Below are 27,465 nucleotides of genomic sequence, written 5' to 3'. Positions count from 1 at the left end.
CTGTGTGTTAAACAGGAATCCCTTGCACTTTTCAGAGGCTTGTGGGAAGGCAGGCAGAGGGAAAACAGCAGATTCACAGGTCCTGTTTGAATCTGTGCTGGGAATACACGATGATGAGAGGGTGGAGTGGAATCCATCACTGGTGCACTGCTCTCTGGTTTCTTTCTTTTTTTTTTTTTTTTTTTTTTTTTTTTTTTTTTTTTTTTTGGTTTTTCGAGACAGGGTTTCTCTGTGGCTTTGGAGCCTGTCCTGGAACTAGCTCTGTAGACCAGGCTGGTCTTGAACTCACAGAGATCCGCCTGCCTCTGCCTCCCGAGTGCTGGGATTAAAGGCGTGCGCCACCATCGCCCGGCTGCTCTCTGGTTTCTAAACTTAATTTGCTTCAATTAAACATGCATGCGTTGCTCCTGCCTAGAAATACTCCACTCAGCCCTTATTGCTAGGTTTGTCATTGAAAATCAGAAGGTGCTTTTGAAGTGAACTTAGTCCTCAGAAGAGCTCAGGACCAGCCCCCCTCACGTTCTGTTTTTGTCATTGTGACAGACTGCTGGGCCAGAAGACAGGCCTGAGTCCTGACAACCCATTTTTGGACCCCTGCCTGCCTGTGGGACTCACAGATGTGGTGGAGAGGAACAGTCAGGTCCTGCATGTCCGAGGGAAGGGTGACTGGACCACTTGTAGGGCAATGCTGAGCCCCCTGCTGGCCCGCTCCAACACCAGCCAGGCCTCGCTGAATGGCATTTACCAGTCACCGATCGACTTCAACAACAGCGAGTTTTACGGCTTCTCTGAGTTCTTTTACTGTACGGAGGATGTGTTGCGCATCGGTGGCCGCTACCACGGGCCAACATTTGCCAAGGCTGCTCAGGTAACTCATTAATACTCAGGATGACTCATGCTGGCAGCGGCCATTTAGTGGATGCCGCCTTTGTGCCAGGCAGTGTACAAAGGGCTTTGCATGCATGATCTCACTTGAGTCTTTCTCAGGACCAGGAACCCTCACTTTATAGAGGAAAAAGTGACCTCAGAGGTTGAGGGATCATCTCTGCTAAACTGCCTCCTGATAGGATGTGTTTAGTTTTCCATGAGTGTATTTTCACCGAGGGATAAAATTGTTCTAACGGTGAATAGTTAGCTGTTTTCCAGCTTCCCCAATGTTTGTGGCTCCGAAGTGTCATTTCACATATTTCCCCTTTGCTAGGTGTCTGACTTACACGGTGCTCTTGATGGACAGGTCTGTTTTTCCTCTCTTGGTTTGAGCCAGAGTCAGGGCTGCAAAGATGGCTAAGTGGCTAAGCAACTGTTGCTCTTTCAGAGGACCAGTGTTCAGTTCCCAGTATTCAGTTTAGTTTTCTCCACTTAGCTCTGTTCTACCCTATCAGGCCAGGCCAGTTTCTTTATTAACCAATAGTATTCACAGCATACAGAGGGAAATCCCACATCAGGTAGTTTACAACAAACTGTTGTAAAAATCCAGCTCCAGGGCTCTGGTAATGTTTTCTGATCTCCTTGGGCACCCACACACTCGTGGCACACACACCCCTGCCTTGCATACATACACATATACTCTCCAAAACACCTTTAAGAGGTCAGAATGGTCTGATATAAGGTATTGTGAACCCCAGTGATGGTAGAAGTATTTTAAGCAAAAGAGTAAAAATTCACTTTGCACATATATAGAGCTTACACACTTACAGGCTCACACTTTTAGTTACCAGCATAGCTAAAAATCTGACCTGTTCTCTGTAGCCCCTGCCTCAGTTTAGAGTCTGTGTTACTTAAGTTGTTGTTTCCCTGGCTCACCTGGAACTTACTATAGAGACCAGGCTAGCCTCCCTACTTCTGTCTCTCAAATGCTGGTATGAAAGGAGTATGTTATCACACCTGGTTTTGTTAGTCAATTTTAAAAAAAAATCACTAAAAAAAGAAGCAAATAAATAAAAATAAAAAATAAAAAGATCACTTTAGCAAAATACTTGCAATATTCAACTTAAAGAACAAAGGTTTGTTTTGTGCTACAGTTTATAGGTTCCAGTCCACGGTCAGCTGGCCCCCTTGCTTTGGGTGTAACATGGTGGAAATATATGGCAGAGCCAAACGGTTTACATCATGAGACTGGGAGCAAAGAGTGTGGAGGGAGCTGGGGTCCCATAATGTCCTGTAAAGGCCACCCCTAATGAAGGACTGCCCCACTATGCCTCAACAGTGCCACCCAGGGGCCCAAGTCTCTAATGCATGAGTCTTAGGGAACATCTAGATTCAGCAAAGCATGCCTTTGATTTTTGTGTAATTTTGTGATCTGTCTGAGAGACAGAGATGGAAAGAATGTCTCCTCTTGCATATTTTAGGCTTTCTTTCTTTTTCTACTTCCCTAAGGTTGTCTCGGGGTACACTTGCAGCAGACTGGCATCTGTAGTTTCTGCTATTGCACCCCCAGACGCAATCCCTTGAGGTACACTTCCAGCAGACTGGCACCTGCAGTTTCTGCTGTCGTACCCCCAGGGGCAATCCCTTGGGGGTATACTTCCAGCGGACTGGCATCTGTAGCTTCTGCTGTCGCACCCCCAGAGTTAATCCCTTGGGGTGCACTTCCAGCAGACTGGCACCTGCAGTTTCTTCTGTTGCACCCCCAGAGGCAGTCCTAGGAGTACTGTGGCACTCCTGCTTCATGCTGCTCCTTCTCCAGCTCTAAGGACCCCTTCTTTCGTACCTCCCGAGTTGAGGGTTCCCTAACTGGCCTGACTTGGGTCCTTTTCTTGTCACAAAGATTCCTCAGATTCTGTTGTTTTGAACACAGAGGGTTCAAATGATTGCTTAGCCAAGTTGCTGGTTGACTTAGGAAGTTTTCTGAGGTAGAAGAGGTTGTTCCCTTGATTTTTTAAAATTCCAGCTCAAATGTAGTCTTCCCACCTTCCCTATGCTAGCCACAGTACCACCCTCCTCATATTACCCTTGCTTTTCCTGTTTTTTTCCCCCACTCAACACTGTGCCATCCTGCACACTCTGTGATACCCATTTCTTTATTTTCTTACCAGTAGAATATAAGCTTCTTGGGGACAGGATTTTTTTCTCACCACTTCATCCTCTGGCACATAGGAGAGCACCTGGCACCTGACAGTCACCAAAGTTCTTTGCCTGAACCAACTGAAAACAGTTTTTTTTGAGAGGTGTGACCCCCAGGTAGTCTGATGATGGCTGCTCCCCATGCCCATATAAGTTTTCACAGATTGGCCGCAGCTAGCTCCCTGGGTCTTGATATTATTCTTACTTCTAACCCTCAGGCTCTCTGATGCCTAAGAGGCTCAGGAGCCAGCTTGGGCTGTTTCTTATTAGACGTGGAAGTAATGAGAGTAGAGGAGGCATGGCGTCGTGTCCAGTGGTCCGGTGTGCCGTTTGTTTTCCTTGGTGAGATAGTAGCTCCATGCACCTGAACATGGAGCAGCTGTGCCTGTGGGGAGTTGGAGAGACCACTTGTGGTTTTGTGTCACACTTTCTCTGTGCCTGTTCCAGGATTACTGTGGCATGGCGTGGCCAGTGCTCGCGCAGAGATTCAAGAATGGCCTCTTTTCTCCACATGCAGATGAGCATCGGCTCAAGTACGTGACTTTCTTGTCTACTTCAGATATGGCCTTAGAATGTGGGAGACAGATTATAAGGGAGAACCATCCAACAGTGCAAGTCAGATTCAGGCGGAAGGAGAATTGGATTATTTCAGATTTTGGTTTTCTGTAGAATTGGGACCAAATAGTGAGCCCCTTTCTGCGGCAGGAAACCAGTAGTTATCAAAGGACACTCTCTCCAAGTGATGGCCTTCTTTATTTTAAATGTTTTATTATAGAAAATTAACTGAAGGGGGCTGGAGAGATGGCTCAGTGGTTAAGAGCATTGCCTGCTCTTCCAAAGGTCCTGAGTTCAATTCCCAGCAACCACATGGTGGCTCACAACCATCTGAAATGCGATCTTTATGCCCTCTTCTGGCCTGCAGGCAGACACACAGACAGAATATTGTACACATAATAAATAAATAATAAAAAAGAAAATTAACTGAAAAGTAGTGTCTTAGGGTTTCTGTTGCTGTGAAAAGACACTATTACCTTGGCAACTCTTTTTTTTTTGTTTTGTTTTGCTTTTGTTTTTTGAGATAGGGTTTCTCTATGTAACAGCTCTGGCTATCCTAGAACTCACTCTGTAGACCAGGCTGGCCTTGAACTCACCGAGATCCACCTGCCTCTGCCTCCCAAATGCTGGGATTAAAGGTGTGTCATGGCAACTCTTAGAAAGGAAAACATGTTACTGTGGTGGCTGGCTTACAGTTCAGAGGTTTAGGCCATTCTCAGCAGGGCAGGAATGGAGGCAGCATGTAGGCAGACATGGTGCTGGAGAAGGATTGTTCTTACATCTTGACTCACCCGCAACAGGAAGTGGTCTAAGGCACTCAGTGTAGCTTGAGCATATGTGAGACCTCAGAGCCCAACTTCATGGTGACACACTTCCTCTGACAAGACCAAACCCACTCCAACAATGCCACACCTAGTAGTGCCACTGCCGTTTTCTTTTCAAACCACCACAGGTAGAAAGAATAAAAATGTAACTTACCTAGCTTCAACATTTTTTTTCAAAGATTCATAATCCTCCCATTTGTAAATGTTTACTTTGAAAAATTCAAAGGTTCCAGGTATGGTGGCGTAATCCCAGAACTCAGGAGGCAGAGGCAGGCGGATCCCTGAGTTTGAGGCCAGCCTGGTCTATAGAGTGAGTTCCAGGATGACCAGGGCTACAAAGAGAAAACAAAACCAAACAAGCAAACAAAAGAAAAGGCAAATTCAAAGGCACGAACATGAAATAGCACAATGAACCCCTGCCTATCTGTCACCAGCTTCCCTAATGACAGCAACTTCTGCCAGTCTGGTTTTTCATTTATGTAGATCATGGGTGTTGTACAAACACATCACAGTTATTTCAGGATGTTCTCTGAGGACAGGAATCTTGAAACTCAAAACAGGAGAAAACCACAGCTACAACCTCAACTTTGCTTCTCCCTAGAGGGGAGAAGGCAAAGCAAGGAGAGGCTAGTCGCTTGTCGCCTGACATCCGACAGAGAAGCAGGAGTTCCTACAAAGGAATGCATTAGTTATCTTTTTCTTCTTATTTTTTAAAACTTATTTTTTAAAGCTTCCTTCTCGCTACTCAGGTATCAGTGTTTCAAGTCAGCTTGGATGTACGAAGTCCTGCATGAAGGGTTCCACTTCCCCCACGACTATCCAAACCTGCAGACGGCGCAGCTGGTGTATGACCGAGAGGTGCAGTGGACCCTGGGAGCCATTCTATATAAAACCCGATTCCTGCCACTCAGGTAAAGTCAGACTCACCAGGCTGACCTCAGAGGATGTTAGGTCGATGCCTCAGAATAGATCTCACCAGTGAACCCCTCAACTCCACCCTCCAGAGACTTCTGCTGTTCCTTCTCTCTGAGACAGAAAGGTTGAGATGAACTGGTCTGGACTCTCTTCCTCGCCTTTGCCAGCTTTATCTGTTCTCCTCCAAGGGATCACTCTATGGTTGGGCTCATACTAAATGCTTCTAGAATATGCACTGAGGACCTAAACCTGAGCCTTAAGTGTTGCACACTGGAAAACATATTTGACAAGGAGCTGAAGGAGGCTGTGTGGGCAAAGCACTCTTTCCTTGTGGGTAAACCATTCCAGAAACGCTGTCACTGACCTGGCACAGTGTGTGGTGGCCCTAGCATTAGAAAAAAGGGCTTGACATGGTTTTAGGGTGGGCATTTTCATCCAGTTGTGGGGTTCCATGACTCGCTATGTGCTATAAGATATTTGGGACAGGTTTTAGGTCCTCTTTCCTAGACAGGTTCAGAGAAAATACGATCTACCTTTACTCCCTTGTGCCTGATCCTCCAAACTCTGTGATCAGGAAGCAGACAGGGGACAGATGTGAGGGAAGTGGGCTGTGTGGCTCCCGAGGAACCAGACAGTGTGCACCAACTAAAGTACTGATTCCTGTCAACACAGGTGTCCCAGCATTTGCCAGTTCTCGTTTGTCCAGAGAAATCAGAAATCCATATTTTATATGAAATCTTTCCTTTTGAAGAATTACATTAAAAAAAACATTGCATGAAATGTAAATCTAATTAATCTTAATCAATAAGAACTGGGGATAAACCAGGGTGAAAACCTGGAAGGTCAGAGAATGGGAGCAGCCGCCAATTGCTTCCTTCCTGTCTCCCTTTCGCCATCCCTTCCTCCAAGAGCCTGTCTCCACCCTTCCTAATTACTCTGTCTCCAAACCCTGATTGCTGGGATTAAAGGCGAGAGCTGCCACCGCCCAGCTTCAGTGGTTAACTGGTGGCTAGTTCTGCCCTCTGATCTCCAGGTAAGTTTTGTCAGAACACAAAATATCTCAATAATTGTAGGTCATATAAACTAAGATGGATCTAGTACCTGAATGATGCAAGAGTAGCATCCTAGCCAGGTCAGACGACCAGTGCTCTTCAGTTTATATAATGCTGTTTTTCCAGGTCATACTATAGCTGGTCAGGCCACAACTGCCCTCATGCATATAAATGCTAGATCCTAAGAAATAGTGCACCTTTTTTTTTTTTAAAGAGCTAGACATATTCAATTTGTCTTGTTTGGAGTCAAGGGATACTCTATTCTTAGTACTGTATTTACAAACTATATTTTAAGATTTATGTTACAGCCTGGTGTGGTGGTGCACACTTCAAACCCAGCATTCAGGAGGCAGAGGCAGGTGGATCTCTGTGAGTTGGAGGCCAATCTGATCTACAATAATGAATTCCAGGATAGCTAGGGCTACATAGACCATGTTGCAAAAAACAACAACAACAAAAAATTTATTTTGCAGGTGACCAGTTTTGTCTGTTTTTTAAAACTTAGTTTTATTGGCCTTTTGAGCTTGTCTCCACATTCTGCAGCACCCAAGCCCCAGGGACAGGAAGGGACAGGAGGCACCAGTCAGCCCTGGGCTGGGGATGTCCTTAAGCTTTGCTTGGTCAGTGCAGCGGGTTTCTTGGGCTGTCTGAGTGGATGAATAAGTGGGATAGACTCGGGCGGTCCTTTACATCACAGCAAATGTTTCACTCTGAAACCAGTTCTTCTGTCTTTTCCCCTAGGGACCTTCGGCAGGGAGGTGTCCGGCAAGCCCATGGCAGCTGGTTCCGTCTCTCCTTTGTCTACAACCACTGTCTCTTCCTCGCCTGTACGCTGGTGGTGCTGCTGGCCATCGTCCTGTACCTTCTGCGGATCCACAGAATTCACCGCCGACAAACTCGAGCCTCAGCTCCGTTGGACCTGCTGTGGATTGAACAAGTGGTGCCAATGATAGGGGTGCAAGTAGAGCCATGAGGCTGGACCGGAACCAGAGAACCTCCAGAACCTTGGGACTGCTGATCCTGAATTCCTTACTTTCATCAGCTGGCCTCACATGCTGCTTCGGCCTGGGAATTTCTACTTCTTTAATTTTTTTTTTTTAGTGCCCAGGACAGGACCTTTTCTCAGAAGCCGTAATGTAATCTGTGAGGAACTAGGTGGTGAGAGGCCGGTGCTAACACAGGAACCAAGCTTAGCCCAAGGGAAGCATGCTTCTCCTTTATCACAGAAGGCCTGTGTGTTTCTGGGATGTAGTATTTCCCCCTCTTGCTGAAGCAAGTTTTTGTTGGGCAACTGTAATCATGGTTGAAGCCAACTTGGATCGACTGATAGAGCCAGAGACATTCCAGCAAGTGCAGTTGCCCCTGCTTTCTCTGTAACAGAGATATCCTTATGTGGAGATCCACAGCCTTGAATAGGGACCCAAGATCTCTGAGGTTCAGTGGACCAGGATCTCAAGGCAACCAAAATGATACGCCCTCCTTGCTTACTTGACATCCCTGACAGTGTTGCTGATTACGTCATACAGATCCGAGAGGCCGGACCCCTTTGAAGTGAATGATCCATTGACGACCTGACAGTATTTTATCTGACACTTGGTCTGACTAGTACAGAACACATTTCCATGTGCCTCACAGGCTGCTGGGCATCCACGTTGCCTTTTGAGCCGTAAGCATGCTTATGAAATGGAGAAACTACCGGGACAGGTTTGCCTGTTTGCAGGTTACTGTCTCAGGCCTATTTTTCTGTGCAGAAGATTCAAAGCAACTTCCCTCATTTCACTGCTGAGATCTTACGTATTTTGGGATGGGATGTATTTTGTTTTGTTTTGTTTAAGGAAGAATAGTATCAAGAGAGTGGGCAAAGGCAGTAAAATCAAAGTTGGGTTTTTTGGGGGGGGTGCAGTTTTGAGAAAGGGTCTCACTGTGTATGTAGCTTTGGCTGTCCTGGAATTCACTCTGTAGACCAGGCTGGCCTGAACTCAAACTCACAGAGATCCCCCTGCCTCTGCCTCCCAGGTGCCAGGATTAAAGGCATGTGCCACCATGCCTGGCTTAAAATCAAAGTTCTTACCTATTTTTGGAATGCTTGAAAGAGAGCAAATTCTAAACTTTGGAATAACTAGATAAATCTTCCATGGAGCAGGCTGGCCATTTGTTTGGACATCTGTCACAAATAGCACTTCCTTTACTGGGGAGAGGAAAGCCATACCATGTACTCACCACAGCCTCAGAAACCGGCCCCTCTGCAGCCAGCCTTTCGGATGCACCAAGTGTCAGCTCCTTCTGCCCCCATGGACTCTTTATTTCCCATAGACCCATGAGGGGCCTGCCTGGGATGGTTCCCAGGGCAGAAATAGTAGCTTGATTTCTTTTTGGGAGTAAGGCAAGTCTCTTGAGGCCAATTTTTTAGGTAGCCAAGGCTAGCCTTGAACTCCTGATCCTCCTGCCTCTGTCTCCTCGAAGTACTGGGTTTAAAGGTGTGCACCACCAGACCTGGCTCATTTCCCTTTCATTTTGCCAAAGCCTTTTATTTGTAGGGTTAGAATAGAGAAAAAAAATTCTAAATTTAAAGAATAAAAATGGACTTCTTTGAAAATAGATTCCATACTGGGAACAGAAACGAAATACTTTATGAAATGGGAAAAACTAAGATGGCCCTAGGGCTAAGCCAAGGTGAAGATAAATAAGTATATTAGCTCTGTGGTTAGGCAAGTTCTAAACTATTTTCTTCCTTTTTTTCTTTTGAGGCAGGGTCTCATTATGTAACCAGGCTGGCCTGGTACTCAATGATCCTCCTGCCTCAGCCTCCCGAGTGCTGTGATTATAGCTCTGCACCACCGTGGGTGCACATCAGATACGTAGTCGTCTGTCAAAGATGCTTTCATTAGCCGGGCGATGGTGGCGCATGCCTTTAATCCCAGCACTTGGGAGGCAGAGGCAGGTGGATCTCTGTGAGTTTGAGACCAGCCTGGTCTACAGAGCTAGTTCCAGGACAGGCTCCAAAGCCACAGAGAAACCCTGTCTCGAAAAACCAAAAAAAAAAAAAAAAAAAAAAAAAAAAAAAAACAAAGATGCTTTCATTTTACAGATTTTACTTTCCATCAGGACTGTCATTGACATTTCTTTTCAGATTTAAGGTTCTCTTTAATTCTATTTTTTTATGCCCTATGAGTGAGCCTTTGCCTTTTTAATGCTGCTTTAAAATGACAAAAATGTTCTTGCTAGCCATTTGCCTCCTCAGGGAACTTTTCATTTCATCTTGGTTTCTATGTACCAGTTTTGGTGTTCTTGGGAGATCTTGTTAACAGTGGCTGTGATTCATGAGCTGACTGAAGCTGGAGGGAGGAGGTATGCCGTCCAGTTTTGAAGCCCTCCTTACCGAATTTACTCTTCACCCTGACGGTACCAGTACCTACCATTTGTCAAGCATGCACTTTGTATTGCTCTTTAGAACGCTTTGTGTTCTTTGTATATTATTTAATCATGCAGCCTTTTGAATTGATAAGCCCTTCATTCTTTTTATAGTTGAAAAAAAAATCTCAGGATGCCTATCTTTATCATTTTCCAATATAAATATATTTCTTAATTTATTTTAATTAGTCTGAGTTTTTGTTTTGTACATTATATCCTATTTACTGTTTTAATATTATGGGTTCAGGCTTTATTAACATAAGACTTTGTTACATGGTTGAGAACTGAGCACATTGCTCCTGACTGGTCCTAGGTTTCCCCATCACTCCTGTTGGGTGACATCATTTCACTAGCCAAGGTTGATGACTGGTCCTGGGTTTCCCCATTACCTGCACTGGGTGACGTCATCTTGTTAGCCAGTTTTCACTCCATCTGTTTGAGTGGTTTTTTTTTTTCTTTTTAAAAATACTTTAGGTTTTACTTTTAAGTAATTAGCTTAACTTTGCACAATTTTTTCCCTAACCACAACGTTCCAATAACATAATTGCAATCTGAGTGAAGGTACAAATGCCTAACAGAGCTCTCTACCTCATTATAGAACTTGGTGGTGATTCTTGGGCAGTTTCCAGAATGGGACTTGTGTGACTTCATTTCAGTTGGGAGTAGCAGCAGCTGGTTCAGAGTCTCCTAGTTTGTGCTTAGCTTCAGCCTTGCTGTCTGGACGATGGACTTCTGCCAAACTTGTAAGAATTTGATTGGTGTCACAAAAGTTGGTATGTTCAAAAGTGAGGGCTCAGAACCAAGCTTTGGCACCTTTGACTAACAACAGAGTAACGAACGAATGTACTGAATTCAAACACTTTTAGGGTGTTATGAATTCTGAGTGGCTCTGTCCTTGGCTGCCACCTTGCTCCTAACTTGGATCTGAGCTCACTGGAAAAGCTCTTGTACTTGGGTTTCTGTCAATCCTGGAGTCTCTGGAGGTGGCTCATTAAGGTTCTATTTTGAGCCTTCTTTGTCTTATTTTATATCCCAGTAGGCTGCCATTGTAGTATTTTACATTCCCCTTTGCCCTAGTATTTCATTCTTTTTGTTCGTTAATACTATTACTAGAAAGACAGAGGAAAGCCACGCACCAACAGACCATTTTGTCTTTTGGAAGTCTGAGCAATAAAGAGAGAGACCTTTTATATGGTAAAGTGGAATTAATTGCTCATATATAAGCGCTTCCATTTTTTCAATTATGAGACTATTGTTCCCATTTTTTTTATAAAAACCAGAGTTGAAAATGTTCTGAGTAATAGGATGTTTAGTCATGCATGCATGGCAGACAAGCTTGAAGATGTGTCTACTTCTGAGCCCTCCTGAACATAGGCCAACTGCTGACAGACACCCCACCCCCAAGAGCCTGCTGTCCGCTCCCTCTGTTGTGTTACTCTCTAGTTGCTGTAATGAAACACCTGAGATCATTCATAAAGAGAAAAGGGTTGTTTTGATTCACAAGTTTTAGAGGTCAAGTGTTCCCTTTGCTTGTGCCTGTGATGAAGAAGTGCAGTTTGGCAGGCATGGGTAGCAAAGCAGAATTGCTTAGCTCATGGCCAGGATGCAAGAGAGGATGGAGTTGGGAGTCACACATGTCCTCCAGTGACTTAAAGACCTATGAAGCTGTGCCTACAAGGACCCACCACCTCCCCAAAGTGCCATCCTGGGGCCAAGCCTTTAACAAGTGGGCCCTTGGAGGACATCCCAGATCTAAGCTACAGCATGATTTGAAGGCAGTCTGGCGATTCCTAAGCAGCCCACCCCATGGGGCACATTCCAAGTGCGGCTCCACTAGCAGTACAGGATCTGCCTTGTTAGCTTCTTCAGGCCACTCAGCCAGTAGGGCTCCTGAGTACTCTGACCGCTAGGATTTCTGCTTCAAGTTCTCCTTCCACACTTTATATCTATTGAAGCTGTAAAGTATCTGCCTTGTCTTCTCCGTGATTTCTACCTTTAGTGTGGTCTCTGCGGTGGCCCTGGCATCTCCATGGTGACCTCGAGCCGGACGTGCTGCACCATGCTGTTTCAGGTGCCTGGGACTGCTTTCCAGATGCTTCACATTCAATAAGAATTCTGTAAGAATCCTACATTTTATGAATCGTTCTGGATATTCTGATAAACACGAAGCTTATAAACAGAAAATGTGCAATGTCATTGGAATGGCGACTCAGTCACCCTCATGTGGGGGCATAGCTCGGTGTCACATACGCCCACATATAACCCACCATTCACCGCAGGACCAGAAGGAAGGCTGCAGGGAAACTGGCATCATGATTCTCCAGAGTCGGTCTCTGTGACCAGCTTCACTCTTGGCAGTCATTAACCCTGCCACAGTAGAAGCATATCTCAGTGTAGGCCAGACAGAAATCTGGGTCACTGAGACAGTTCAGCAGGTGAGACCACAAGCCTGGCAACCGGAGTGTGACCCCCAGAACCCACACAAAGATGGAAGGAGAGAACCAACTCACACGACTTGTCCCCTGACCTCTGCATGCACATGCATGTACACAGTGTATACTCCCCGTCATATGCACACACAATAATAAGTGAATTCTTACAAAGATTAAATGATGTCATAAGAGTTATGTCCTGGGGGCTGGAGAGATGGCTCAGTGGTTAAGAGCATTGCCTGCTCTTCCAAGGGTCCTGAATTCAATTCCCAGCAACCACATGGTGGCTCACAACCATCTGTAATGAGGTCTGGTGCCCTCTTCTGGCTTGCAGGAAGAATATTGTATACATAATAAATAAATAATTAAAAAAAAAAATAAGAGTTATGTCCTGATCAACCCAATGGGGCTCAAAAAAGAAAAAAAAAATAGATCCTGGGTTAGCTGATTGAAAATACATGTTTTAATTACTTTTATGTTTAAAAACAATTGACAGAACTGTTGACAGACTGTTGAAAACATTAAAGGAAATTTATTTGATCCTTTAAGTGTGCAATGGCTTTTTTTAAAACAGACATTTGGAACATAAATTTAGTAACTATTATTTTCCACCAGTTCATTCAGTATTTGGTATCTATCTGGTGCAGCAAATTACACAAACACAAAAAGAGCTAAGATGATCTTGTTGACCAGGAGTGCAGAGAGCGCACAGTGCAGTTAAACAGCTAAACACCAGCTCTGTTTCCAGACACGTTCAACTGTAATCAAAGAAAAATGAAGTAAACACCCGAAGCCTGAGCTGACTCGGGATGCCCTGGGCTCAGAGTGACTATAAAACCAGGCTACACAGAGAAACCCTGTCTCAAAAACCCACCACACTCCTGTTCCAAGGGCTAGGATTGAGTGGGTCTAAGATGAGTCTTGAGTTCTGTGATTGAGGGAACCTCTCCTGTGCAACAGCACAAGCTCTGAGGGACTGGGACTAAGAACAGCTGAGAGCGCTCCCTTTAGGGTACAGACTCAGAATACTAGAGTGGAACGACTGATCATCTGGTTCAGAAACTGCAAATGGGCAACTTCAGGTAAGACATACTAAGCCTCCATATTATTTTTAAAAACTAAAAATTGTAAACATTTAAGTTTTTTTTTTTTTTTTTTTTTTTTTTTTGCGGGGTGGGTATTCGAGACAGGGTTGCTCTGTGTAATAGCCCTGGCTGTCCTGGAACTCACTCTGTAGGCCAGGCTGGCTTCAAAATCACAGAGATCCACCTGCCTCTGCCTCCCAAGTGCTGGGATTAAAGGCATGTACCACCACTGCCCGACTAACAATTAATTTTAATAATATTCACTCTAAGACTAGAGAGATGGTTCAGCTAGTGGGAGTGCTTGCTGCTCTTCCGGAGGACCTGTGTTTGGTTACCAGCATCCATATCAGGCAGCTTACAATTGCCTGTAACTCCAGCTCTAAGGGACCCAGCACTTTCCCGGGCCACCATGGCATTATGTACACACATGGCATATGTTAACACACACATAAAAGGATCTTCACTTCAAAATCTAGCTCACTAGGTGCTTAAGAAGATATAACAACGCTAGATGTTGGTCACAAACCAACGTTCAGTTACCTGTCGACTGGTCCACCTGTTCTTGGGTCTGTCACTGTCACCACCAGCCTGATTAGTGGACAGGATTCTGCAGCACAGGGACACGGAAATCCCAGATCTTCCTAACACTAAGAAAAGCCAGACTGCCTAGTAAGCAGCAGCAAATGACGGACACTTACTTCTGCAGCAGATTTTAAAGGAAATCTCTGGTGTAAGGACACCTTAGTGACATTCTTGATCTGGTGTCCATCTCTTAACAGTCTTGAGAGACATGACCAATGTGTAAGCCATGTGGCATGTCAAGGCCGCCCTCCTAAGTTCCTGTGCTTGCTGATAAATTACCAAGATAGTTTCAGTCCTAGCGAGTGATTCTCAGAATTATTTTGGGACTCTTCGGAGTTCATTCATGAGCCAAAGGGCACCACTAAGCAGTGCCAAGGAGCCTGACTGGTGTGTGGCAGCCAGAGGAGTTGGAACATACATAAGCAGAGTGCTAATGCCCAAGGTCACCTGTTGTAGAAAAGAGAAGAAAGCTAGTAATACTGAAAGTGACTGCACCCATGAGCCAGATACACAAACCTCCAAGCTGGCACATCAGAGCATGATGAAGCGTGTATTTAACGCCCACAAGCAAGCGTAAAATACGTAAATCAATGAAATTCAAATAGAATAGGTAAACCTAAAATTCCCTTGTCTTACTCTAGCCCATGCTGGCCTGGAACTCTTGGTGCTAGCAACCCTCTTCCTTAGTGCTAAGATTACAGGCACGAGCTACCATACCCAGCATCTACCTGTCTTATTCTACGTCAGTAGTTACAGTTACCAGTTTCTTTCTTTTTTTTTTGGTTTTTCGAGACAGGGTTTCTCTGTGGTTTTGGAGCCTGTCCTGAACTAGCTCTTGTAGACCAGGCTGGTCTCGAACTCACAGAGATCCGCCTGCCTCTGCCTCTCAAGTGCTGGGATTAAAGGCGTGCGTCACCACCGCCCGGCCAGTTATCAGTTTCTATATGCCTTACTTTCATATATGTGGTTACTGAGAGATACAGGCTTTCATTTTTGTTTGTTGGAAGCAGAGTTTCACTGTGTAGCCCTGGCTGGCCTAGAACTCACTATGTAAACCAGGCTAGTCTTGAACTCACCTGCCCCTGTCTTCCGAGAGTTGGAATATGCAGGTACATACAGTTCTGCGCTGTTAAAAATGTTGTTCTGTCACTTGCTTTTCCCTAAACTGCTGTGCAGTGCTCCACAGCAAAGACATGCCATGGCTGCTTTAGTTTGCTTCCAATTTTAATACCACAATTATGAGTTTCCTCACATAAAGCTCCTAGTGCAGAAGGGTATTTCTACAGCAGATACAACCGTCAGTCTTCTGGACCAAAGCATTACATATCATATATATCATAGATATTATATTGTATAATTGCCTTCTGATGAAAGCTATTATAGACTCATGGTCTCATCGAGAATATCTAAATGTATCCATTTTCCTGTACCCTTGCTAATAACATTATCTCTTTGCCTGCTCACCCCACACCCAAATTTAGCTCTCCATAGAATGACAGCCACAGGGGCTGGAGAGGTGGCTCAGTGATTAAGAGCACTCACTGCTCTTCCCGAAGACCCGGGTTCAATTCCCAGCACCCACATGGCAGCTCACAACTGTCTGAAGATCCAGTTCCAGGGGATCTGACACCTTCACACCAATGCACATAAAATAAAGTTAAATAAACCATAAAAAAAATTAAAAAAAAGAATGACAGCCACAAAATGATATTCGTTAAGTTGCTCTTCTCTGATATTAAAATGCTGTTGTATTTATTAGCCAGCCATTTGTTATTCCTCTTATGACAATAGTGTTTTGATACTTTTTATGTAGTTTTTTATTATTAACCTATGATTAACATTGACTTTGTTTGGGGAATGCCATCAGATCAAGAAGGGCTTTGTACCTGTGCATATGCCAAAGCGAGCAGAGTCACTGCTGCCATCTTGGTCCTTCGCGGAAGAGGGATTCTCCGGGACAGGAAATAGAGCACTGTAATGGCGGTGACCGACGTGATGCCCTAGAAGAAAGGAAGAGGGTCACCATGTGGGGGTTGCAGGCACACCTCCTGGGGACACTGCTCCACCCACAGTCCCCTTCTGCTGGAACTGAGGCGCACTGTCAGCCAGCACCACCTGAGTGTGTTCACTACTTTACACACTTAGCCTCCCTCAGGTGAGAGCCTGGCCTTTTACATCAGACCTTATGTCCTTAGCTGTATTTTATATATAATTTTACATTCGTGTTTTCCCCCAAAGATTTATTTTATCTTATGTGCATGGGCTCTTTGCCTGCATGCATGTCTGTGCACCATGTGCATGCGGTGCCAGAGGAGGCCAGAAAAGGGTGCTGGGGCCTCTGGAACTAGAGTTAGTATGAGTCCGCATGTGGGTGTTGAGAACTGAACTTGGGTCCTCTGCAAGAGCAACAAGTGCTCTTAACCACTAAGCCACCTCTCCAGCCCTATTCCCCTATTCCTAAAGCAGGGCTGACCTTAACACATAAAGGATTTAACTTCTCTGGGTTGAGAGTAGAAGGGATGGTAGTGCTTCCAGATGGTAAAAACAATGAAAATCGTGGTTTCACTTATACCAGAATAAGGGTCTGGGGTTGGCAATAAGGTTTCTTTTCTCCATCCATGACAGAGAGAATGTTTTCTATCATATCTTTTCAGAGCGTCTGTTTCAGAGTGAGCTATAGGGACAGATCCAACCATACTTTATTTATGCTAAAACACTGTGTAGGGGTGGGAATGTCAACTCTGGTCCGTGGACATGAGTCCTCTCTATATCTCCTTGTCTGCCATCCCATACTCAGCATGCCTTAGCTTAAGGCTCACTCTAGAGGTTCCATTTCCACTGCTCATGTTTTAGGAAACTGTGGGGTCTCCTCTGCTCTCTCTTTACATGTATTCCTAACAGCTAATCTTAACTTCGTGTTCCTTTAAAGCTCCTCTCAGATCTGCCAGCTATCAAGGTCTTCCACTTACACCTTGTTCCCTGTGACCCTGTCCTGCTGCTCTAACAACACTAGGGTCTTCTGGGTACACACTCAGGCTGCCAGGCCAGTCTTAGTACGGTTCCCACACCACCAGTACCTATGGGCTTAAATAAATGGGAAAGTATGAATGAGGCACCTTTGGGGCTCTCCCACAGCTATGTGCTCACCACAGACTACAGTCTGTTCTAACCCTAACCCTAATAATCGCTCTCTGCTGAAATGACACTTAGGCTTATTCAGGATTAAGTGGGGGTTAGTATTAACTTGCCTATCTGATTTTAAGCTAGAATTTGGGTGTAATGACAGAAATGTCAGATTAGACATCTGGTTGATCCTAGAATTGCCTCCACAAGAACAATCAGTCACTGCCATGCTAACAGTTGTCTGTGCCTCCCTGGCACTCCCAAAACGTGTGTGAGGGTCCTGATGCCCAGCAGCACAAACCAGCACACTTACCAGAAGCCGGTGATCAAACTGCACCATGGTGGGATTCTCAAAGACATTCTTCAGGATGGGAGAGAAGGTAAGGAGATCCTCTGGGATCCAAGAGTCTCCCATTTTGGGGAAGGAGTTGTAAACAAGCCCAGCATCCAGCCCTGCCACAAAAGCCCCTGCATGCCAAGATACACAGGATGTAGCTCTGAATATAGAAGTCTCCTACCCCAGAGCTAGACAAAGGAACGATTTGCCCTCTTTTGGCCTCTTTGTGTACCTGCACACACGTGGCATACACTCACACAGACACACACATGTACACATAAATAAAAAAGTTTAAAACTCTTAGGAGGAAGGACCTACATTGGTCCCAGCTCCAGTGAACTTGAACATCTTTGATCGTCAGTGAGGACAGGTCACCTGTCTGACCCATTCTGGTGTAATATGTAATAATGGTTTCACAGCACAACTAACACAGCTTCTGCTACACCCCAGGCCCCGTTCTAAGCACTTACAGTCATCATCTCTGTTCTATACACAGCTTACAGTTCCTGGGGAGCAGAAAACAGAGGGTGGATGGTGGCAGTGAAGGAGCCAAGTGTGACAGGAAAAGATAAAGGGGCAGCGGGAACAACAGAATATCAGGTAAGAAATGCCACTTCACACTGGATGGAAGTGCACCCACCAAGTGTGCTGGGAGGAGGCCTACCTGAGAGAGCCGTAAGAAACACCAGGCCTGCTGTGCCTCCAGCAAAGCGTCTCAACCACAGCAGCTGTCGGGTTTCAGGTAACTGGAAAGGATAATCAGGTAATCTCTTTGGGAGGAACTACTGAGGTAGGAAGATCTCCAAATCCAAATCTAGACAATTTAAGGTCAGATTGTCTCTGTCTGCTAACAAGGAAAAGTACCCAGCAGACACTGCTCTAATACAGAATAAGTACCCAGCAGACACTGCTCTAACATAGGATAAGTACCCAAGAGACAGTGCTCTAACACAGAATAAGTACTCAGCAGACACTGTTCTAAATACATCTGTTTCATTGTTAGACATTTATTATGTATCTTCCCAGATATTTCAATTAATTAAATTTAAATAGCCCCCAGTAGCTAGTGTTACTGCAGTAGAGAATATGACACTGTATCACTTAATAGTCATCTCAGTTCTTTCTGTAATTGGGTAGAGTATCAGTAGCCTAGCACAGTTCAATTCCAATGTTGGGGTGTGCGAGAGTGTGGGCACATGTGAGGACTGAAGGACTGGGAAGATCTAGGGGTTGGAACACAAGAGCAGGGGGTCAGCAGACAGCTCTAGATACAGGCAATTCATTTTATAAATTCAGCTTGGAAGTCAGAGGAAGAATTTTCAGATGAGGACTATTTACTATGAAAAGGCTTCAATATTTGGCTTTCCTGTGAACATCTCCAATCCTTACTGGGACCCAAGTCCTAGCTCTAAATACCTATTAGGTAATTCTACTGAAAAAGCTGATGTCACATCAAAACGTTCTCCATGAGCAGTTTATCCGGGCTGACTCACACTTCAATATTTATTTAAATTAAGCATTTTAAATTACTGGTGCATTTGTGTGTGTGTGTGTGTGCATGCTCATGTCACAGCACACGTATAGATATCAAAACACAACTTTGTGTCATCTCTCACCCACCTTCACGTGGGTTAAAGGAGTGAACTCACGTTTCCAGGCTTGGTGAGCCATCTCACCAAACCAACAATCACTATTTGTAAACATCAGAAAAAAGGTGAGCCAGCTGTGGTAGAGCACACCTTTAATGCCAGCAAGGGGAAGGCAGAGGCAGGTGGATCTCTGGGAGTTTGAGGTTAGCTTGGTCTACAAAGCGATTTCAAGGACAGCCAGGGCTGTTACAAAGAGAAACTTTGTTTTTTTTTTTGTTTTTTTTTTTGTTTTTTCGAGACAGGGTTTCTCTGTGGTTTTGGAGTCTGTCCTGGAACTAGCTCTTGTAGACCAGGCTGGTCTCAAACTCACAGAGATCCACCTGCCTCTGCCTCCCAAGTGCTGGGATTAAAGGCGTGCACCACCACCACCCGGCCAAAGAGAAACTTTGAACTGAAAAACTGAAAAAGAAACAAAGACAGGAACCAAAAGCTACGGAGAAACCCTGTCTCGAAAAAAAAAAAAAAAAAAAAGAAAGAAACAAAGACAGAAAGAAAGGGGAAAGTGAGTTTGGTAGCTTGAGACGGTTCCCCAGCACAAGTGCAGCCACAGCTCTGGCTCTTCAGTCTCCACGGCGGAGCCAGGGCTAAAGTGGTGGGGCTATCCTTACTGGCAGTTCCTGTGTTTTCACATTCCTCATTAGACAATGTTGACAAGCTATTTAGTCTCTATATTACGGAGCAGCTTCATTTCTGGAGATAGATACATATGTATCCATCCCAAAGAATTGAAACTTGTGTCTCAAAGAGCTAGCTGTGCCCGCATGCTCACAGACACATTCTTTACACTAGCCAAAATAGAGCAGCAGCTGTTAGAGGGAATCTCTGACTTACTAACTTTGTATTAGAACCAGATTTCCATCACCCTGCTCGTCAGCAACTGGGCAGCTGGGCAGCTGGGCAGCGAGGCCGACGGGAGCTCACCTTGTGCTGAGGGAGCAGCATCTGGGCACCTGGGCAGTGAGGCCAATGGGCGCTTACCTTGTGCTGAGGGAGCAGCAGGGACAGTGAGGTCCATAGGCTGGCACAGTAAAGAACAAGTGCTGACCCCAGGTGGGCTGCCAGGCGGTACTGACTGACCCGAGGAATATCATAGGACTCTGGTTTTTCTTCTAGCCCACTTTTCACCATATACCAACCCAAGAGACCCTAGAATTCAAGAAGAGAGGGGGAAATCAAACAAGGTTTGACCTGCTAGGTTCTATTGAGAAAGTACATTATCAGAAAGAGCACCTCCCAACCTGTTTCCACACCCTTCTAGTGTCCACAGCCAGTGTTCAGAAAGTGTGAACTGCTGGCGACTCTGTAATAACAGTATTAGTGCTTCATCACTGTTTAGACTTCTGTTTTATGTAGTTCAGGTATATGAAATCTCACAAGAGTTTATCTGCACTCAAAACTTTACAAATACTTGATAGAATTTAACATGTAAACCAGAGAAACACAATATTTTGGTCTATGAAAACTAGATTATATTTGGAAAAAGCTTAATAAAGGTTAACTGTTTAAAAACAATTACAGTCAAGATAGGTGGGTATAAGACAAACAAAAAAGCATAGGGGGAAGGCATACAAATATGTAAGATTTTGCATGTGGATTGCTTTGCAAAAATATATTTCTACTCTCTAAGAAAAATGAAAGTGGAGATGAAGAAATTTAAACTTCAACTCCAAATTCCAAATTCAGTCAAAGAAAGACTTCAGCTCTTAGGAAGGAAAGGAGGAGAGTGCGGGAGGAGAGTGCGGAAGAGCAAACAATAACAAGAGATCTCACCATTCCCCATCAAAATGCATGTTTATGTTTAGAAAGCTCCCAGAATACATCACACTCCACGGTCCTCTGCTTTAACTAGCAAATAACCCAACTACATCAATTCCAGTCTTATCAGATAAGACACAATCATTCCACCCACTGCCTCCAATCCAAAGAATCAGGCCAAAGGGGTGAGTTTCTACTACTTCTTCAGGTAACCCGCTGGGGATATTTCCTCCCCTTTTATGACCAGCCTGGCTATTATAATTACCTTCATCTTCAGGGACCCTGGAAAAATGACAGCTATACAATTCTCTAGCCTAACTTACTTCCTCCCACAACCCTGACAACTTAAATTTCTACCTTCATTTTTAATGTTTAATTATAAAATTAAACTTATATTTTATTTCATCTAATTTGCTTAGTTAAAAAAACATAATAAAAGTTAACTTTTATAATAAGCTTCTATAAAGTAGCTTTTATTAGTGTCCAAGTCTTTACTGTAGTTTATAATGTTAATGTTAATCGCTTCATTAGCTTATCTCCTTACCACTTCTGAGTTAAATTAACTACTAGTTTCCTACTGGTCAAATGTTGATGTTCCTTTGATGCTGTGACACCATCAGGACCTTTACATTTTGTCCCAAATACTTGCAGGTGTCCTCTCTAGTTCCTTTCCTTGCTTTTTAGCGTTAACTGTGAGAATCTCCTGAAGCTCTCTTCCGTAAGAAAAGTCCATGATTTCAAATACCACTTAAACTTGAACATCAGCTTCATCTGTATCCCAGCTCTCATCCCCGAACTATTTCTTTTGGAGTTTTCCTGTTTGCCTCTGTAGTCACTCTACAGTAGGGATCACTCTAAGACAGCAGACAAGTTAGAAAAGAATGGAAGAGAACCCGGAAGAGAATCATAGTGGGGACACGAACTCTACTTCCAGTGGCACAAGAAATTACACTTATTGAGACCTTACTGATTTTAGACACCCAACTAACTGCTTTATAGGCATTATCTCATTTAATATCTGTACTCCCTAAGTGGTTCTATTACTGTCTCTCCCCAGAATAAAAAAGGAAATCATATATGACAAGTCAGATAGCTTGCCCTAAGTGGCAGAACTGGGACTTAAAGCCAAGCCTATGGCACTAAAATGCTATTGTAGTGATGTCCTTAAATAATACCCACCAGGAAGCTCTTCGAGCATCTCTGGTTTCCCAACCTTGAGTAAATCTTACCTGGAAACAGACTAAGCCACAGAGGGCAAGAACACGTCCTTTCATGCCACGGCTGAGCCAACCCTTTCTCCAGAAATAGGCAGCGGGCAGGATGTATGCAAGGCCTACAGCTCGACCCCACATTCGGTGCGAGTATTCCATGTACCAGATGAACTTGAATTCTGCCAGTGTCATGTCATGATTCAGGCTAGGTGAAATGGGAGTCAAAAATGAAAAGAGAGAAAACCGCTATTAGGTTTTTCTTCTCTCTCTCTCTCTCTCTCTCTTTCTCTTTCGTTTTTTGAGACAGGGTTTCTCTGTGTAACAGCCCTGGCTGTCCTGGATCTCACTCTGTAGATCAGGCTAGCTTTGAACTCACTAAGATCCACCTTCTTCTATCTCTTCAGTGCTGGGATTAAAGGCATGTGCGACTACCACCCAGCATGTAGAGCATTTTCTTGATTAGTGATTGATGTGCGAGGGCCCAGCCCATTGAGGGTGGTGCCATTCCTGGGCTGATGGGTCTGAGTTCTATAAGAAAGCAGGCTGAAAACGACAAGGAAAAACTAGAAACCAGCACGTGGTGGACAGTGTATGGCACATCCTCCTGATGGGACCAGTCCCACAATGGAAAGGACTGCACACCGGTACATTCTCCCGTGGACAGCATTCTCGAAACCATGTTGTTGGGTGAAAAAATGTCAGACAACAGAGCTTATGCCTGACATGATTTTAATTATTTATATAAAATTCCAAAATCTGTATGATGAAAGAGCACAGGTCAGTTGTGTCTGGGGGTGGGCAGGGGCAGGCACAGACATCAACTGTACGTGTTAAATATGTATGATCTATTACATACCAATTATACTGAATGAAGTTGTTAAAATATTTAAATACTTAGAACCCAACAGTCCAGAGAGAGAGAGAGAGAGAGAGAGAATATGCATGTTCAGTAGTGAGGTCTTTGAAATAAACTAATTTAAATGAAAAGAAAGAAAGAAAGAAAGAAAGAGAAAGAAAGCAAGCAAACAGGCAGGCTAAACAAGCCATGGGGAACAAACAGGTCAGTAAGCAGCACCCCCCTGTCGTAACACAATCCAAGAATGGAGTTGTGCGAGAATTCTGAGTGCTTGTGAAAAAAAAACTTCAAGAAAAAAAGACAAGAGTCTTATAACCTCAGTTTCTTCAAAACACAGAATTGTTCTTAGAATATGTTTCCACGCTCCTCCCAGGTGTAGCAGATAGGAGTGCCTCTGTGGAAAAACGTGTTTCTGCCCCGTGTGGTTTGTCCTTTGATTGAATACCTTACTCATGTGATTCTTCTTAACCCTAGAAGTATAAACTGCCTGATGCTCTGAATAAAGTTGGTTATTGCATGAGACTTTGGTCCACCTCATTTTTAGGCTCCCCTCTCCCAGGTTCGGTTGCCTTTAGAGTGGTAAACATCCTCCGGGGCCCCTGCATCTGCTCCTGCCTCCAGGTTCCTGCCCTCACTGCTGTGATGATGAACTGTGAAATAACCCCTGTCCTCCCCACGCTGCCTGTGATCATACTGTCACCACAGCAGTACAACCCTAAGACAGGATACGTGAGGGACTTTGGAGATGACTCAGCGAGTAAGAATGCTCACGGCACAAGCATAAGGAGTTGAGTTCAAATTCCCAGCACCCATATAAAAAGCTGGCTGTGGCCGTATGCTCCTGTAACTCTAGTGCTGTAGGGGACAGAGGAAAAGCACTGAAACTTGCCAGCAGTGAGCTTAGCTCCAGGTTCAGTGAGAAACCACGTCTCCAGACCTGCTACACATACATGGCTTCATCACACACAAAGACATTTACCTGACTCTTTTCTAATACTTACATTTTAAATTCTGGAAATTGCTGGTATTTCTGGAATTCTGCTTCCCATTCTTCTTGGCTTGTGGGTGGCTTCATCTCCTTTATTAAATGCCAGTCTACCATTGAGAGGCCGGACTCCGTCAGCCTTAGGGTAGAAAATGTGAGTGTATGATTCTAGATTACTCACAAATAGAATACGGCAACAAGTAGATGTGAACTTAACCCGTGGGCATGAGCTCCTTTTCCTTTCTGTTTGCATTGCTGGATATGGAATCCAGGTTCTTGTACAAACCAGGCCCTGCACGCCAGCTTTTTTTTTCTTTACACTTTTAGTTTATTCTCCCAAGTCTTTTATTCAACCCCACCCCATTTATTGTTTGCTGTTTTTTTTTTTCTTTCCTGAAACAGGGTCTATGAGATAGAATAGGCTAGCCTCCTTCACCTCCCAAGTGTTGATATTACAGGCATGTGCCACCATGACTTGGTCCCACCCAATTCTTTCACTAGCATTTCTATACAGGCAAAAACAATGTTTACATTAAAGAAATGTGTAATAAACACATAAACAACATTCTCATTATTTTGGTGCTAAGGACTGAACCCAGGGCCTTGTGCACACTAAGTATTCATTCAACTATTGAGTTATATATAACACTAGCTAAAACTACATTCTCCACATCAGGAAAAGAGACTTACTACAGAAGTATAGGTACAAAAGAATATTAAATTTGTTGCAATGTGCCATAACAGCTGAGGTTTAATAACACCATATTTTGAAACAGAGTGTAACGAATATGAAGATAAACACACACACTTCATTAAAATTAAAAAGTAGGGGCTGGAGGGGTAGTTCATCCAATAAAGTGCCTGTCTGAACACAAGCCCCAAAACCTATGCCTAAACAAACAGACAAACAAACAAATAAACAAAAAAACAGGTACAATAGTACAATAGAGTTGTAATCCCAGTTCTGGACAGGCAGAGACAAATTCAAGGTCAGTGACAGGCCTGGTCTCAAACAAACAAACAAACAACAACAATGAAAAGGTGGGCAGCACCTAGGAACGAAGCATGAAGTCATCTGACTTCCACATGTAGGCAGATCCACACGCACACGCACACGCACACACACACACACTAAAAAGTACTTTCACCAAAAAGGAACTGGGGTTCCTAATCTAAAGGTCAAGGCGAGAAATGTACAAAATAGGCCTGGAAAACCTTACTGTACCACAAAGCAAAGATGCCATCAAAGGGCCTTGTCAAAAGACGCTGGGACCATTGTCAAGAGGTTCCCACCAAGTAAGATGGAAGAATTTAAGTAAGCTATCAACACAGTCCTCACAGTGGACTGAGATACATCAAATGTCTTTAAATGTATGAACTCATAGCAAAACTTTAAACCCCAAATCCTTTATTTGTAGCCTTTGGAGGACCTTGGGAACAGATTTATTATTGAAAATTAGTAAATGAAGAGAATGAATCAAATCTTGCCTTTCATATGAAGACTGTTCCTGGGCTAATGACACTGCCGATGAGGGAAAGTTTCTCTTTATAGTTGATAAAATATTACTGTTTTGGAATTCTAATGAAATAATGGATATAGGCAATAATAAAGAGAGTTGATGTCCCCGATAGGTTCTAGAATGAATGTTCCAGTCACCTATGCAGTATCTCACCCCTCATTACCAATCAGAATCTAGTAAGAAACTACTCATTTCCAGGACAGACGCAGACAAAGACTATGTTAGACATCACAGTTAGTCAGACTGTGGGTAACCACGGGACAAATGACTTGGTCTTGTCCAAAAGCAACAAAACTTCAAAGATGTGGGAGAAGGGAAAGCCTAAATCCATAAAGTTTGTTTACAGACATAAAGATAACCTAAGAGTATTTGAAGCAATTGTGGTATATGAACATATGTGTTTAATTTAAGCAAACAAATTGCAGGGGGAAAAGTTGAGCTCAATCTGAACACTGGCGAAGTTAACCATACAGAAACAATGCCCAGCTACCAGTGAAGACGGAACCCTGTCCTTCTGACAGGCTCCTACCAATGCCCAGAGCCCCTTTCCCACGGACAACCTGGTTCGCCCAGAGCAAATGACTCACCGAGTTACTCCTCCGAGAATAACGGCTCCAGCGACCGTTCCGCTGCAGACCAGGAGCCATCGGCCCACTGCCTGCTCGGCTACCTTCGAGGGAAGGGGCACTGCACCTTTTCTGGATTGCAAAGCCACTTCAGTGATGGTGCCATATTGCCCTGGCCTCAGAGGATGCCTGTTGCCGAAGCTGCAACCACACTGAGGAACAAGAAAGAAAATTATAACCAAAGAATCAGGGAAAGACTGCTTCCCACACTCGGCCTCAATTTGCCTGGAGAAAAGTGCCTCACAAAGGCGGCATTTCCAGAGCTCCCACTAAGGTTGACTGCTGTCTCTCAACTGGACCACCAGGGCCCTTTTCCCAATGGGTTTCTTTCTCCTCTCAGCCTCTAAATGTGCTATCCCCTCCCACACACTCGCCTGACTGATACTGCCCACTGTTGATCTGGGCTTGTTGTTACTCCCCAAACCTCCCAGAGCCTCATAACAGGCTACCCTCACAGCAGGACCTCCCTAACCACAAGTCTTAACACACTGCCATGTGTCTTCAAGTGATCTGTCCATGGGTCTAAGCTGGGAGCTCTGCATGGCAGGTTCTGGTCCATCTTGTTCTCTCTCTTTCTCTCCGGTTGCCTTTGTTTATAGCACTGGCCCCTTACATAGCAAGACCCAATACATGTTTAACAAGTGAGCCAACAATGAATAAACTAACTTCTCCAGGGCAGGGCCATGTGAGCGGTTCTTTTTCTCTTCCTAGATCATAACACAATTATAAGGACTAGAATTCTCTGCTTTCTCTTCCCATCCCCCAAATCTTTCACCTTTTACTAATAATTATCAGATACGAGATTACATGTCTCTTTGGTTCTAAGCCTACCAGTAAGATATATGCTCAGTTTCCTACTTCTAAATAACTGGGTAACTTAGACAAGCAACTTAAAATAAGCCCTGATTCCCTCCTCTGTAGAATGGAGTTATACAGTAGTTCGTGACACTTTTAGCAAAACACCAAATGTGCAAAAAAAAACCTGAGCTTTTATCATGTGCTGAAGGTTTGATGTATACTAAAAAAAAATTAATCCTCACCAACACCTTGTGAGGTAGTAGTTACCCCATTCTACAGATTGAAGCATTGAAACATAAAAGCTAAATAAATTGGCCAGTACTACACAAACGGGGCAGTATTTCTGGATCTGCATTCAGGGGGCTGTCTGGACACGAGGAAATGAACGTGTCGTGAAATGACAGGGAGATAACAACCGGCGGGGCGGTTCGTTAACTTTATTCTAGCCCTTTTCACCCCAGCCGGGCTTCCGTGATGGGAGCCAGCTGCAGTGGGTACCTGTGCTCTGGATGCCGCCCTAGGGACTAGGAGCCCGACACTGCGGCTGCCCGTGAAGGCCTTCAGGGACGGAAGGAGCAACCGTTGCATACTGACGGTACACCGCCTCCGCCGGAACGGCCCAGCGACGTGCGCTCCCCTTCTCCTCCCCGGAAAGGAGCAACACTTCCGGGTCAGACACCGCGAGC

The 27,465-nt window shown here is 44.4% G+C and overlaps 2 protein-coding genes across 5 annotated transcripts in view; one reads left to right on the top strand and one right to left on the bottom strand.

Moving 5' to 3' along the window:
- Positions 1-9,412, top strand: part of Entpd7 (ectonucleoside triphosphate diphosphohydrolase 7) — a 40,666-nt gene extending 31,254 nt beyond the window's left edge. For both annotated transcript variants that reach the window (XM_041662042.1, XM_041662041.1), the window contains exons 10-13: positions 544-868; positions 3,511-3,596; positions 5,192-5,353; positions 7,151-9,412. In XM_041662042.1, the coding sequence (XP_041517976.1) occupies positions 544-868; positions 3,511-3,596; positions 5,192-5,353; positions 7,151-7,382 (805 nt within the window). In that variant the 3' untranslated portion in view covers positions 7,383-9,412. The remainder of the gene's footprint in view (positions 1-543; positions 869-3,510; positions 3,597-5,191; positions 5,354-7,150) is intronic.
- On the bottom strand, positions 6,907-27,442 carry LOC121454628 (cytochrome c oxidase assembly protein COX15 homolog). Of its 3 annotated transcripts, XR_005975287.1 has the most exons (10): positions 27,278-27,442; positions 25,943-26,133; positions 23,852-23,974; positions 22,013-22,199; positions 20,007-20,174; positions 18,044-18,125; positions 17,356-17,510; positions 15,806-15,919; positions 13,878-14,366; positions 12,760-13,010 (listed from the first exon to the last, which is right to left on the bottom strand). XR_005975287.1 is itself a non-coding variant. In XM_041662044.1 (9 exons), the coding sequence occupies exons 1-9, from the start codon at positions 27,365-27,367 to the stop codon at positions 7,314-7,316; spliced, it is 1,128 nt and encodes a 375-aa protein (XP_041517978.1). In that variant the 5' UTR covers positions 27,368-27,442; the 3' UTR covers positions 6,907-7,313. The 3 variants fall into 3 exon arrangements, 2 of the variants coding, with proteins under 2 accessions (XP_041517978.1, XP_041517977.1); XM_041662044.1 differs by lacking the exons at positions 12,760-13,010; positions 13,878-14,366 and adding an exon at positions 6,907-7,331; XM_041662043.1 differs by lacking the exon at positions 12,760-13,010 and having other exon boundaries at positions 13,597-14,366.
- Between the last annotated feature and the right edge of the window lie 23 nt (positions 27,443-27,465).

The sequence above is a fragment of the Microtus oregoni genome, unplaced genomic scaffold (assembly GCF_018167655.1).
Source record: "Microtus oregoni isolate MIOR12 unplaced genomic scaffold, Mior012 000012F_ref0000307, whole genome shotgun sequence".
Taxonomy (NCBI): Eukaryota; Metazoa; Chordata; class Mammalia; order Rodentia; family Cricetidae; genus Microtus; species Microtus oregoni.
This window is presented reverse-complemented; position numbering and strand designations above follow the sequence as displayed.